The 14,012-nt window shown below is 38.2% G+C and overlaps 1 protein-coding gene across 1 annotated transcript in view; it reads right to left on the reverse strand.

Annotated features, from left to right (window-relative positions):
* Positions 1–2,623: 2,623 nt before the first annotated feature.
* The window catches only part of BCAS4 (breast carcinoma amplified sequence 4), a 45,409-nt gene continuing 34,020 nt past the window's right edge, over positions 2,624–14,012 (reverse strand). Inside the window, exon 5 of the mRNA XM_052787698.1 lies at positions 2,624–4,619. Within this exon, the coding sequence (XP_052643658.1) occupies positions 4,515–4,619 (105 nt within the window). The 3' untranslated portion in view covers positions 2,624–4,514. The remainder of the gene's footprint in view (positions 4,620–14,012) is intronic.

The raw sequence follows: 14,012 nt of genomic DNA on the forward strand, positions 1-14,012 counted from the left end.
TATTTGCTTTATTACATGCAAGTCCTATGTTCCTGTTTGGTAAATCCCATGTTGCTACATTTTTTTTTTTTTTTTTTCTTTTCTTTTCTTTCCTTCCTTCTTCAAAGTGCTCCACAGCTCTGCTGGGCATGTCTGTATAGTACTTTCTTACTGAATAGACTGATCTCTTCAAGGATATTGAAAATCTTACAAAACTAATTTTGGCTGAATTTGTCTTTACTATTTAGCATTCTAGAACACTAATTTATAAATAGGATTGTAGTGATTTGCTTGTTCTGCACCCTGGAGAAACAAGGTCTACGAATTACTTGTGTTTTGCATCCCTTTGTACTTACATGAATGAAGATCACTTTCACATATTAAAAAGTTATCTAGAACTATGTCCCTCTCTGAAGCACTACATATTGAGGGTAAATGACAGTGAAGCTGTTTAAATGGTAAGAATTCAAAGATGAAGGAGCATGCCTTGCAAGCTACAGACTTATTTTGGCTTTGAAGAAAAAGTAATTTGAATACTAAAAAAAAAAAGTTTGCTAAAATTTGTGATTCGTTTTGTCAAACCTGTCCTGCATTTTGGCAAGTGTGCAGACATACAGCTGCATAACCAAAACCTCAGTGAGGTAATTTACTGAAGGGAATCTAACTGTAATGAGAACAAAACTGTTCTTAATTAGCATGATGAGTTTGATTTAGGCATATGTCTAATACAGTATCAGAAAGTAGGTACTCTGATATTTACAAGAACTAAATTGACCTGTGAAATTTTCATTAATGTAAAGGAGGAAATAGTTCTGTGTTCTTCAACATTTTAAACAGCAAAACCATTTCACAGAGAACTTGAGAAAACATTTCGATACCTCTCTAGCAGTCTTGGGTAGGTATAAACTGTACTTTCCACTAGTATAATGAACAAGCCACTATATACACCAAAGATGAGAAGATGTGTATGCTCTTATGTTCTGCAACTAACTTGTGCTGCTGACACTCTTTGGAATGAGCATTTCTGGGTTTTGTTGAACTAATTATGTGTGTGAAGTGATGACTGAAAACAGTTACCTCTAGGTGAAGACGGTTTAGATTTGTCTTGTTCCTCCCCCCCCCCCCCCGAAGGGATACGTACTTTCATTCTGCTTTTTTAACTCAGCGAAGTGGAAGTTGGACTGGCTCCCAATTATGCACTCAAGTGGTAGATGATACATTTTAAGAACAGTCAATAGAGGAAAAATACTTTTGACATTTACATCAGCAAAAGAGCTCTTTGTGTTTCTCTGCCTTCAAAGAAAGCTTGAGTCTCAACTCAATTTGTTAGCAGGCTTTCCAAACTATTTTCATTGAAAATAATAACTTTTCAGCAAATCAGCTGAGAGTTTGTTAACTACTGCTTAGAGATGTCAATGGGTTGGTAATCTTTTTCCTGCAAAAAACAGGCACTCAAGTCCTAGAAAAGGTTATTCCTTGCTAAGAAAAGTTGGTTATGCTCCTTTCTCCCTTTGTAGGCTGCTCTATTTCACAAGAGGCTACTGTCTGAAAACTTAAGGCATTTCAGAATTTGTGTCGTTTCACCAAGGCTTTAAGGGATTTTAAAAATGCATTTTTTAAAAACTTTTAAAAAATCCCAACAGTTTAGTAAGTACAACAACCTCTGTTAAGCAATGAAATAAAAAACTGGGTAGTATCTTACAAATCTGCATCATATTTGATTCAATATCTGGCAAGGTTAATTTAGTATTAGTGAACTCCATAGTTAAAGTCAAATTTCCAAATTCTGAGCTCCTGTTTGTAGTCAGTGAATAGCAAGACTATAAAATATGAACCGTTTAGAAGTGCTTTCATTTGCCAGAAAATTCCGTGATAGGAAATAGTATCATTTTATGTAGTGATTAAATTCAAAGGTCTTGCACAAAAATAGTCTGGTTTACCAGAAATATCAAGAAGGATTGGGGGTGGTTGTTTCAAGTGGCATAAACTTTCTGTTATTTCAAACAAGTAAGTTACTCTTCAAATCTGGATTTTAGCCTAGGCAAGAATTCCTTTCTAGATTTGAGGCTAACCACACATTTTTAAGGAAGTCAAAAAGCAGAAGAGGTAAATGACCCAATAAGACTGGAGGAACTTTAAACCCAGCTTGTGTAATCTTAACATATTGCACCGTTATAATTTTATGAGATGGAAGTTGCCCAATTTTCACATACATTATTAAAGTTCTATAGCAGAACTCTAGAAACATGCCAGCTGTCCTTGCAGAGTAGGCCGCTCAAGCTGGCATTTAAATTCTGCTGTATTCAGGGGGAGACCTTGAAAACACACTAGTCTGTCCAGGCTTTGGCCAGCACAGCTGAGCAGGACCATTAAACTTACTTAAGACTCTTTGCTAAAGAATTTGTTTCAGCCAGTTGACCTGAATTGAAGCAAAGCAAAGTATCTTTTCCATCTTAAATACACTATCTGAAATCTAAAGGTTGGTAACAGTTGAGAATGAAGTAGGAGGTTATTAGCATAGACATTGTTTCTAGACAGGAGACAGCTTTGTACAACAAAAACTCTCAGAGCTGGTGTGGCCTGTAGTTTGACTTTTGAGGAATACCAGAGAGTGGCAAGGACAGTCTGAGACTGTTAAGGGTAGTTGCATTTTATAAGATGCTTTATTTCCATGGGTGTTCATATGGGCTTGTAATAACTGTTATTCTGAAGCATTGTTCATTGCACTGACCTGCAGTTGAGATGCAGTGGTTCAACAAGTACACTTCTACTTGTTCTTTTAGTATGCTCCTCTCCTTCCAACCCTTCCCCCTCAGTCCTTGAAGCATAGTTACAGCCAATAAGCTTTCCTTCAAACTAAACGGGGACAGACAGACAGCTTTTACTAAACTCCCAGTTTCCTATCCAGTGCATCATATACTGAAGGCACACTTCATCTCAGCATTTTCCTTTGGGTACTGTGACTTAACCCTTATCTACGGTGGGATTGCTACTAAATCAACCTTTTCCACGATGTTGCAGAAATATCTGCATTGAAGTTTTATTTCACAAGCTCTTAATCTTACTGAAAGTTCAAGTGACATTTAATGCTGCCATCCTCTGTTCAGCAGTAACATTTCTGTAGCAAGAACCTGCCAATTAATATTTGATCCTTTGACACGTATTTTCAGGACAGAAACCCGAATATTCACCCAGTATTTTTATAGGAAAATTCTATCATTCTTACCACCAAGAAATTAGTAGGTTTCAAATATCCACTAATACAGTTACAGTGAACAGTTTACAGTAGTACATATATATCATACACTGCTATGGTATTAAAACAAGTTTATTTCAATTTTTATCAGAACCAAAAGATTTCAGGAATATGTTGTGTGTACTGTCTGTTCATTTCTGTTAATAAAGAAGCTGATATTTGGAGAAACAGGTTAGTATAACTAAGAGTATTTTGTTACTTTCATAACTAATTTGCTTCTCTGTAATACCAGCTTATTTGTAATAATCCATTACAATAACCTGCATTGCAGGGGCAGAGACATTGACTAGGTCTGTCTTCTATTGCTTTATATTTTAATTCAACTTTATCTTTCATCATCAGTCCCACTAATAAATATGAAAAGGTTGAGTTCATTTATTTCTGCATCAGAAAAGCATTGGTCTCCATGGTTACTCAAGCCATGTAGCTTTACTTTCACCGTAAGCTTTTTTTTTTTTCCGTTTACAGAATTTGCATTGGGTCCTCCATCTTGAGTTTTTTCACAGGTATTTTTAAAACAAGACCATTTATTTCTATTTCTCCATATTGTACTCTATGCAAAGCCAATCATCTGAAAAGTATATAACCTTCTCTTCCAAATGTTCCTTATTCAGAGAATTGAGTGGTTTTTGTTTCCCTAGACCTATTTTGAAGTAAAAAAAAATAAAAAAAGGTACAGGAGCACAGATGAACTATGCTACTCCTGGTCCTGGCTAAATAGCATCTGCGTTACAAAATGGCACATCCAAAGGTCCGTAACAGCTTTGCAGAAAGTTTATTTGTACCATTCAAGTTATATTACACAACAGCTTGTAAACCCCTATTCCTAGTTTGAAATAGAGTGCTGGAAGCTTCAGCCATGTGCAGTTTATTGAATTTTAAGATTTTGACATTGACTTCACATTCTCTTGTAAAATCTGAACATTTGTACATTTGTGAAGCTGGCAGTATTAGCACATTACTTGACAGTTTTAACATGCTATACTGCAGCACTCTTCAACCTTCTGATCATTTTAAGTATAAAAATGTGAAGGTAAACAAAGTGAGTTTTTATACATTTTCTTCATTGATTTAGGAAGCTTATCAAGTAAGGGCAAACTACTGTGCTCAAATCTTAGCATAAATGTGATCTACAATATGATCAGAAATTTTTAGCTTCCCTTAGAGATGCTAGCCAAAGATCTGAAATGTAACAGTTGCTTCTTCCTAATGTCATAAAGTACGAACCGTAAGAATACACCTGGACAGCCTTTCCTAAAAACCTTTTGGTAGTCAAAAATTAATCATTTTGATACTTGGTACCTACATAGTTCATAGGAAAAAAGTCTTCAGTTCGGTAGAGTTTTGGCAGGTCAAAGGGGCGTGCTGCTGATAGAGGATGTCTCTGAAACAAGAACAGGACAGAAATTAATCTTATTGTTACAGAACAGGAAATAATACTTTAAGGGGTTGACCATGTAAAAGAGACGGGGGGGAGAATCAGCATCTCAGAAATTACTTTCCAATACAAGATAACTGGCTTTGTAAACAATGCTGAAAATGTGAAGTTGTTTACTTTCACACCTGATTCCACATACTTTGCAATCATCTTAGCTGGATTAATATTGAACAGATAAAAATAGAGTAGGACTCAGGGGAAATTAGTTTTAAAGCACAGAAAAATGCAAATGAATTAGTAACACTGGAAAATACTGACTACAGAAGAAATATAGAAAGGGATTTGGTTTTGCTTCTGGGGCTTTTAAGAATTCAAATAATTGATTAATCCTGAATTGAGGAGATAAAATCATTTTTCTGTAGTGCAACAATTCAAACCTCTAGCTAAAATCACAGTCTCAATGGAAAATGAAAAGCCTATCTTTCCCATAAAGCTAATGGTCTTCAGGCTCTAAACATAACATATTTCCAGAGAATAGTTTGCTATTTAGATGTAATCCTCACGTTTATTTGTATTTAATTCTCATTCATGTGTTTCAAGCTCTGCATCTGGTTACAAACATTTATTGAGAGTATCCACTTCTTATTCTTTGGAATATATACTGGCTCTCCATATAAATCTAGGCACAATTTAAGAAGTAAATATTCATTTATACTATGACCTAGGTACCGGCTACCGAAGCTTCACTGCCGTGTTGATGTTGTCAGAACAGGCAGGATGAATGAGGGTTCTGCTGACAAACTCTTGATTTGCACATTTCAGAGCTCAGTACCGTGTTCTCAGAGAAAGGCACTGGCTAGCTATTAGGATATACAAACTTTGCTATGGGGGAGAAAAATACTTCCAGTGATAATCATCAACAGATGAATGTGGTTTTAAAGTTTTTATATGCAGACCCAAACAAAAGGAGATAGGCTCCTTTTAATGGGCAGAACACTAGAACTTTTAATGTAAAATGTAAGTTTTTTCATCTAAGACTGAAAATCAGTCACAACCACCAACTAAGACAAGATGAAGAATCTGAACTGATCATGGAAGAACTACTAGTAATAAGGTTCACCTCTGCAAAATAGAAAGGAGAAAACCAAAGCAGCTGTAAAAATAGCCAGCTGTAACAATTCACAATGGAATACTAACTTTTCCTGTGTTTTCCCTAAAATATAAATAGAAAGAAAAGTGAAAAGTCACTCCAATTTTCAAAGTAAAATAATCTGTCCTTCATTTTGAGGGCAATATTGCCAGTGGTCTTACCCGGAGAAAACAAGGCAGGAAGTGTTATGAATTACAGTAATTAAACTTAAGCTGGGTGACAGTCTTTACAGAAAGCCCTGATCAGAGCAGTCAAACTTAACTGAGGACATGAGCCCCTCAAACTAACTTTAAAAGTAGACTCAGGATTTCCCATAGCTCAAGAAACCACTGTCTCACTCTGATTTATAACTGCTTATTTTAGAACTGCTTATTCTTAGGACTTACTATCCAGAATTCCTCAAAATAGATGATGCCATGATTGCAATGAGAATTTACGTTTTTTTCTTTTTTTTTTTGGAGATCCCTGCAATAGTAATCTGATGCTTTGATGAATAATACCTTATTGCTTATATAGTACTACAGGTATTATGATTCATAGATACACTTGGTCCTTTCTGACATGCAGATACTCTATGTTTTCTATATACCCTCTTGACACAGGTGATTCTTTTGGGTGACTTCCTGTAACCGTGCCATAAAGACTTACAAAAGTGACGACTCCTGTTTTACATCTACCCACACAAAACTTTCATCAAGGAACACTCTTGTTATTAGCTTCAGTTAAAGGAACTACTTCAGTCTTCATTATCTTAAAATACAGCTGCTGAATCAATACTAAATGAGAGGCCAAGATACCAATCCATATGACTTGACAGTATTTTACGAGGAAGGGGTCTGAGAAAAGCTTTCTTTCACAATGGTACAGATGCCACACAGAGTTAAAAGACAAGGGCATGAGGAATCTGTGTGCTGTGCACATCACACAGACTTAAGATGAAATAATTCCTTTGTGGTCAGGTTGCTGTGAAACTTAAAGGAAAAGTGATACGGTTGCCTGCTAAGGAGGCGGGGGGCGGGGGAAGAGGGAGAAAATGTCTTGAAATTCCAAAGCCTATTGAAGTCATCCAAAGAGAAAGATTTAAGTAGTAGCAAATAGCTTTTCACCTCTAGATCACTTGATTCATGTGTGTCACAATCTAATAAAGGCCAGGTTATGGCCCTTAGAAAGTGGGTGCTCTCATTAGGATGGCATCTGTACCATAACATACAACCGCTAGTGGCACTGACTACAGCAGTAGCTTGCTGAAGGCTAAGTGGCCATAGGACTAAACTGTGTTTATGTCTAATCCAGGCTTTAAAGGTCTTGGGCAAGGTTCTGTCATTTCACTGGCATCTGTAAGCACCTATGGCACCTAGTCAGTGCAAATACATAAATCTTTATTTCTCCTCTTAGGTCAGGCTTGACACAGCAGAGCACAGTTTAGCAAGCTTGCTTTGTACCTGAAAAACACAAGCTGAAAACAGATCTCCTTTGAGATGCCTTATACCCCTGTATTCTTTATCCCAAACTTGGCAACTATTCATTAACTTAAAGATCCAACAATGAGTGAATAAACTGAGGAAATAAAGATTAAAGGAATTAGAGGAATTTAGCATTTGGAAGACAGTATAACATGTTTAGATGAAGCTAGATCAAACAGTAGAAATGACAGGATTAAAACATTTGCGAGAGCTTTTGAAAAATAAAGTACGCACAACAACTCTGCACTTGCAGGCAAATAAAAGAAATGGCATGTAGAATCATGCTTGAAATATTAAAACTTCTGGTGGCAGCTTTAGAGACTTCAGTCAGTTGCATTTTAACAGGCAGCCAAGTTATCCAGGAAGACAAGTTGTGTGACATAATATCTAAGGCACTAAAAGCACCCCTTGAGAAATACAGTTTGAAGCCCCTAAAAGCCAGGCCCCCAGCTGATAAAGCTTAATACACAAGAGCAGTAAGAAAATGACCCATTTAAGAGCATAGTGGTTACTCTGACAACTGCAACCGAACAGCAGAACAGCAAAGCTGTGTCAAAAGGTGATCGCTTACAGGTTGCATCACATCCAGGAAACAGCTTAATTCACAGACAGTTAGATTCTACCTTCTATTGAAGAAAAATAAATACTGAGCTGAACGTGTCTGTCTGCTCAGTTTCATTTTCATAGCCAGGCTTAAGTCAACCTGCACAGCAACATTACATTTAAGGTGAATGCTGTAAGAATTCCAGACGTGAACACGTAAAATTGTTTCCCTTCTATCCAAGTATCTACAAGATGGTCCAGAAATCCACTTTGGTACTGCTTTTATAATGCAGATGTAGGGCATCTACCCCTCGGGGACCACGAACCCAGCTCAGCAAGACAATTCACCCATCTGTCCCTGGCTATTCTCTTTCCCAACAGCCTCCCAAACAGATCAGGAACAGGTAGCACTTCACCTGCTTACAGATATAATACATACACTCTGGGAAGCAGCTAGGCAAGCGCAGTAGGTATGGTGTCTTTGTGGTACAGGGGCACTGATACAGCCACCAAGTGCCCCAGCAGAAAGGTCTGGCATAATTATAAGGATTTCTGACCCTATTCCAAACAGTATGTTTACCCAGGCTATTTGCAGTGTGCCTGACCATTACAGCTAAAACATTGAGCTATTTTCACAAACAGAGAAAATAGTAGATTACCTGACAAAAGGAGGAGGAATATTATTTCACACAGAAAAAAAGAAGTTAACATTCCATATGTGGTGTCTCCAGAAACTTAGCTGGTAACTTGAAACTTCATTCTTACTCTGACAGCAATCATTCCAGATTTAAAACCACCAAAAAAAAAAAAAAAAAAAAACCTCCTTTCAGGCTACCAAATTTAAAGTGTTGGTAGTTCAACTTAGATGTATTTACGATAACTGTACTGGAGCAGTTATCCCTCTGAACTGACCTCCGGATCAATTCGGCTGCTTCAAAGCAGAGAAAGGAGCAATAATAAAGTATTTCATCCACACTGCTGGACTGTGATGCTGACTTTGCTTTAAGTACTATTCATGTTTCCACAGCTCTTGAATCCATTTCTTTTACATCTGCTGCCTACCACCTGAAGCAGCACTAATCTACCTTTCCCTTGACACCAATAAACATATTTGCTCCTGCTAGTTTACAGTGAAAGACTGCCAAGCTTTCTGCAGTGGATCAGCACCACTGCAGATATCCAAAGAAAACAAAGCAGCTCAAGGAACACTTCTCTACAGAAACCTGCAACAGCAATTTGAACTCTGCTATGAAAGATAAAAGGGGATTCTCGGCTATCTGCCAATAATTATTTTTCAGATTTGGTCATTCTCGCAGGTATTAAAATCAATACCTAGACTGTAGAAATCAAAACAGGGCAAAAACTGAAACCTGTTTCTTCGACGGCTCCAAAACCAAGCAAACATTCTCACTTTTTTCCAGCAAAATTTAAAAACCGCCTATTTGGATTCCTCTCGATCTTAATTTTTAATATAATTCTACATAACAATGGTAAAATAATTTTCATTTCTACTGAAATAGATTTAAAGTTCAACATTAAAAACTTCCTTCTTAAAAACCTATAAACTTTGGCTTTTCCAACCAGCCTTCTTTTGATTGCTCCCAGCTGATCCAGCACAGTGCTAGCAGACTCTTGTGAGACAGTTTTGGGAAGAGCATGAATTAAAGAACCAAAATGTTCTTCACACATCAGCTCTGATGCTGAGCACAATAAATCCTCACCCACACATTCTTCTCTGTTAAACACTTGCTATGTACCAAGAAAGTAATTTAATAAGGATGTCTTTAAAAAAGAACAAGGGGTCTGATGTCCATTACTGCCACGTCAGAGACCTCTTTTGCTTAGGCTGGCTTCCATGGTAATTCTTATCTCCCATTTCTGGGGCTACCAATCCCCCTGCCAAGACAAACAAAACTCAGCTATTCTCTAAGCATATGCTGAGTAAACGTGCCACTGAAGATGTAACACAGCACATCATCTACACAAATGGGAAAAAACAAGCAGTGCAAGACCAGCGTTAAGGCTTATCCTTAGCTAACTAACATAACTTCTCACAAGCTGCTTAAAGCTTCTCAACGGTGTTCAACCAGCGTCAAACAATCGCCTTTTAATTAGCAACTTTAAAATAGACTGAAGATTGAAGATTAATCTTAACAATAGCCTTACAAACTAGCCAAACACTACTGCACCTTAGGAAATCAAGGTAGAAAGGTTGGACGGTATGTCCCAACAGGCAGCAAGTCATGGCAGAGCCCAAATTTAAATCAGGACTGACAGGGGAATTCTAGCAGAGCCTGCAGCACTGGTTTAAAACTTCACCGCCTACAGCTGTCCTCCCCATTCCTCCCCCAGAGGTTATTTTTCTCTCAGTCAGCAGAAGGAAGTGTGTCGCCACATCAGAGCCATCCTAGTTCAGCCTGGCACACTACCTTAAATCACCGATGAAGGTAGGTTTGTACTAAGGTGCCCAAACTATTAATTGTAAAAGCCACAGTATGGGTGTAAATTCTCCTCTTCAGGACAGTAGTAGTTCCTGTTCTAAGGCAAAGTAATGTCAAACCACTCCAATTTTAAGAACACAAGCTTCGGAGCCCAATTTTTGCTTATCTCCCACAGTATATATGTTTTACACAGCATGACTTACAAGCATTGGATTCCATTCTTGACTTCATATGCACAGCATCTTTACTATCTCAGCAAGGTAAAGAAACTTATCTATCATTCTGTAAGCCCAGAATGTGACTGGATGAGGAGCACAAGCTGCAGAATTTTCTTCCTGAGAAAATAAAAAAGTTTTCTGACTCTGGTACCTGTGCCCATCATGAGCTGGAGTCAGCTGAGCTGGACATCTGACCTCATCCACAGCACTCACAAAAGTTTCCAGTAATAACCTCTGTAAATTCACTCTTTACAGAATTCTGTCTGAAGATCATCTTACCTTTCCCTTTTCCTTCAAGTCTGTGGGATTACTGTGAAAGCTTTCCAGATGCTTATTGACTCTTGCATCAATTTTATCTCTGATTGACCAACAGAGTGGGTGGGAAAGAAGTTCTTCCTACAGTGTTCTGTTACTAGTCTCCTAATTAGAGGACAATATAAACTTTGAGGCATACTGTTTCCAAACATAAGGCAATCATATCACTTTCTAGTATTATTTATGGGTCTCAAAAGCACAGTAAATAGTTCACAGACTGACTGTGCAGGTTTCATTCTTAAAACAGTTGATGAAGAAAATAATACACAACAGAAATAGGAAATTTACCAATCAGAATTAAGTTCATTCCCTCACCTGTTTGCTTTGTAACTCAGAAGGCACATGCCTTATCCTTCTTAGCATGATCATATTATCATCTCCACCATAAATCATAAGTTTTTTCTTCCTGTTGTTCTAAACATTCTGTGTACACGCTTCAGAGCAAGGCCAATTCCATGCAAGCTCCAGAAAGCATCATCTATATCCTTTTGGCTGAAATTAGTTATTAATGACAACCTTTCACTTATGACTAGAATCTCTTCAAGAGAAGGATAAAGCAGGCTTCCCTTTGTGGAGTACAATACCATGAAAACATGTAAAAACAGTCAAACAGCTATTTTTATTCCATAAATACTAATGAGATACATAAAGTCAAGAGAATTTAGAAAAAGCACAGGAGAAAAAAACCCACAATGTTCCCTTTTTTTCCCCCTCAATCTCTTCAGCAAAGATCTATTCAACAGCTGCAATAATGATCACTGCACAAATCAATAATCTTGCTGAAGCCAAGGGTAAGTACAGTTTATTAGCTGTTCAGTTAGGAGACAGAAACACAAGGATGCAGCGGCTCTTCTCCTGCCAAAAGAGTGTGGGATGCAGAAGAGATGTGATAGCTTTGAAGAATCTCACTGCAAAGTGTGTTCTCTCTAAGTGTATAGTCTAAGATTTTGTGCTTAGGCATGTTATCCACCAGGCTTTCTTCTCTTCAGTGATGGATCTAGTTTCTCACTAATATAATCTTTTTCCCAATATACTGTTGCCAGAAGGAGCACGTCCTTTAAAAAGGAAAGTCTGGATTTGTTTTGTTGTTGCCATTTGTGATTGGTCTGACAGTCTGTGTCTATGAGGCTTCCTAAGGCGGACTGCCCTGGCTTCAGCACTCTGTCTCTCAATTTATTTCCAAACAAGAAGTAGTAATATATTTGGGGCTGCTCCTCATGTGTTAATCTCCAGGGAAGCCAAAAGGGAATAGGAGTGAAAGAAAGAATGAGACAAACTAAGATGAATAATAACAATAATACCTAGCATTTCTATCTGCAGGAGCACAAAGGGCAGAAGTTGGCCATTTGACCTTCACAATATCCTTCTAACACAAGTATTCTCATTTTACTAGTAAGATAACTCTATGCATTCTTTGCCATGTTTTTTACTGCAAGGTCCGGTCCCAGAATTCCTGGGTCCCTGTCTAGTGGCACAATCTAAGGAAGTACATAAGACAGGGGCAGATACAAACAGGGACTATTAGACCAAACTGGTGAAAAAAAAGCAGGAAAAAAATCCCAAAGCCCCATGGGACCAGATGGATGCATCTGAGGATGCTAAAGTTGCTGGTTCACATTGTTGTGAGGCTGCTGTCAGTCATCTTAGAGGTCAGGGCAATCAGAGGAGGTTCTTCATGACTGGAAAAAAGCCAAATGTCATGCTTGTCTTCAAGAAGGACAAGGAGGAAGATATGGGGATCTACAGGATGTTCAGCCTAACCTCAGTCCCCCCAAAAATATGGAGCAAATCGTTTGGGAATCCATTTCCAGCACTTCAAAGAAAAGGAGGTGATTGAAAAGAGACAGCGTAGATCTAATAAGGGCAAACAATGGTTAGGAAACCTAATTAACAGCTGGCTAGAAAGCAGCTTTGCAGAAAAAGTACTGGTGGTCCTCAGAGACAAGAAGCTGAATCTGAATCAGCAGAGTGCTCCAGCAGTGATGAAAGCTAACAGCATACTGGTATTAGTACAAGCACAACAGACTGACGGATGTGATCACTTCCCTCTATTTTGACACGAGACTGAATCTGGACTAATGTGTCTGGGTTTGGGCTCCCCAGTTCATGAAGGATTTACTGGACTAACATACTTGGAGCAAGTCCAGCAGAGGACAATCAAGATGCTCTGGGGCTGGAGCTCATACATTATGACGAGAGGCTGAGACAGCCAGTTTCTTCAGCCTGAAGAAGAGAAGTGCAATTTAGCTGACGTCTTCAACTATCTAATGAGTGAAGACAGAGCTGCTTATAGAGAAAACAGAGCTGGTCTCAACTCAGAATGGCATTGCAAAAAAACCCCCAACCTACAGGCAATGGATTTAAGTTGCAGAAAGAGGAATACCAATCAGACATAAGGAAAAAAATGTGGTCAAAGACTGGAACAGGTGCCCAGAGAGCCTGTAAAATCTCCCTTCTCAGAGATATTCAAAACTTGACTGGACAAGACCCTGGGCAGCCTAGTCTAACTTCAGTTAGCCCTGCTTTCAGTAGGGAGTTGGACCTGATGACCTCCAAAAGTTCTACCTTACATTATTCAGTGATTGTAGCTGAGGCACAGAGGCAACAAATTACTGGAACTCTGCCTGTGGTCTAAATCATGTTAACCCTAAGCTTTAAAATCGGCATTTCTGGGCTATTTATTCCATTCCCTAACTGCTGGGGAATTGCCGTGTGGTATTAGTGTTAGGTAGGTTTTGGTTAAGTAGGGTTTTCTGCCTTCTTGCACAAGTTAAATTATAAATTTAAAAAATGCAGTGCTGCACTCACATTACCCAGTGGCACTCCAAGCAAAATGTGCAAAGTCCAAGTCTGCTGCTATGTCTGTTACTCACGTCTGATACTCAAAATGAATTTATTCATTACTCACTAATGTATCACTTGCTGTCAGTCTCAGTCCAGTTCCTAGCAGACCTTCAAAGCAGATGTTAGATAGCTTTTTCCACAAAGGTGCTAAAGTGAATGGCTAGGGAGTCTCAACTAGGCATCTTATCCTGGCTTTCAGTCTTTCAGAAATGAGTTAAGGCATAAACAGCAGACTCCAAGGCTGTCAGTCCTAGACTTTTATGAACAGTTTTTTCTTTTTCTTTATTAATGCAGTGTCTGAGGCAAGCACATACAATACCAGAATAGTAATAGCCTCAAATTATAGGTCCCTTTGCAAATCAATTCATACCAACACATTTTCTCATCTAAGACATTTAAACATTTGGAGCCTCTTGCACATGGAA

This window comes from Harpia harpyja, chromosome 1 (genome assembly GCF_026419915.1).
Source record: "Harpia harpyja isolate bHarHar1 chromosome 1, bHarHar1 primary haplotype, whole genome shotgun sequence".
In the NCBI taxonomy this organism is placed as follows: Eukaryota; Metazoa; Chordata; class Aves; order Accipitriformes; family Accipitridae; genus Harpia; species Harpia harpyja.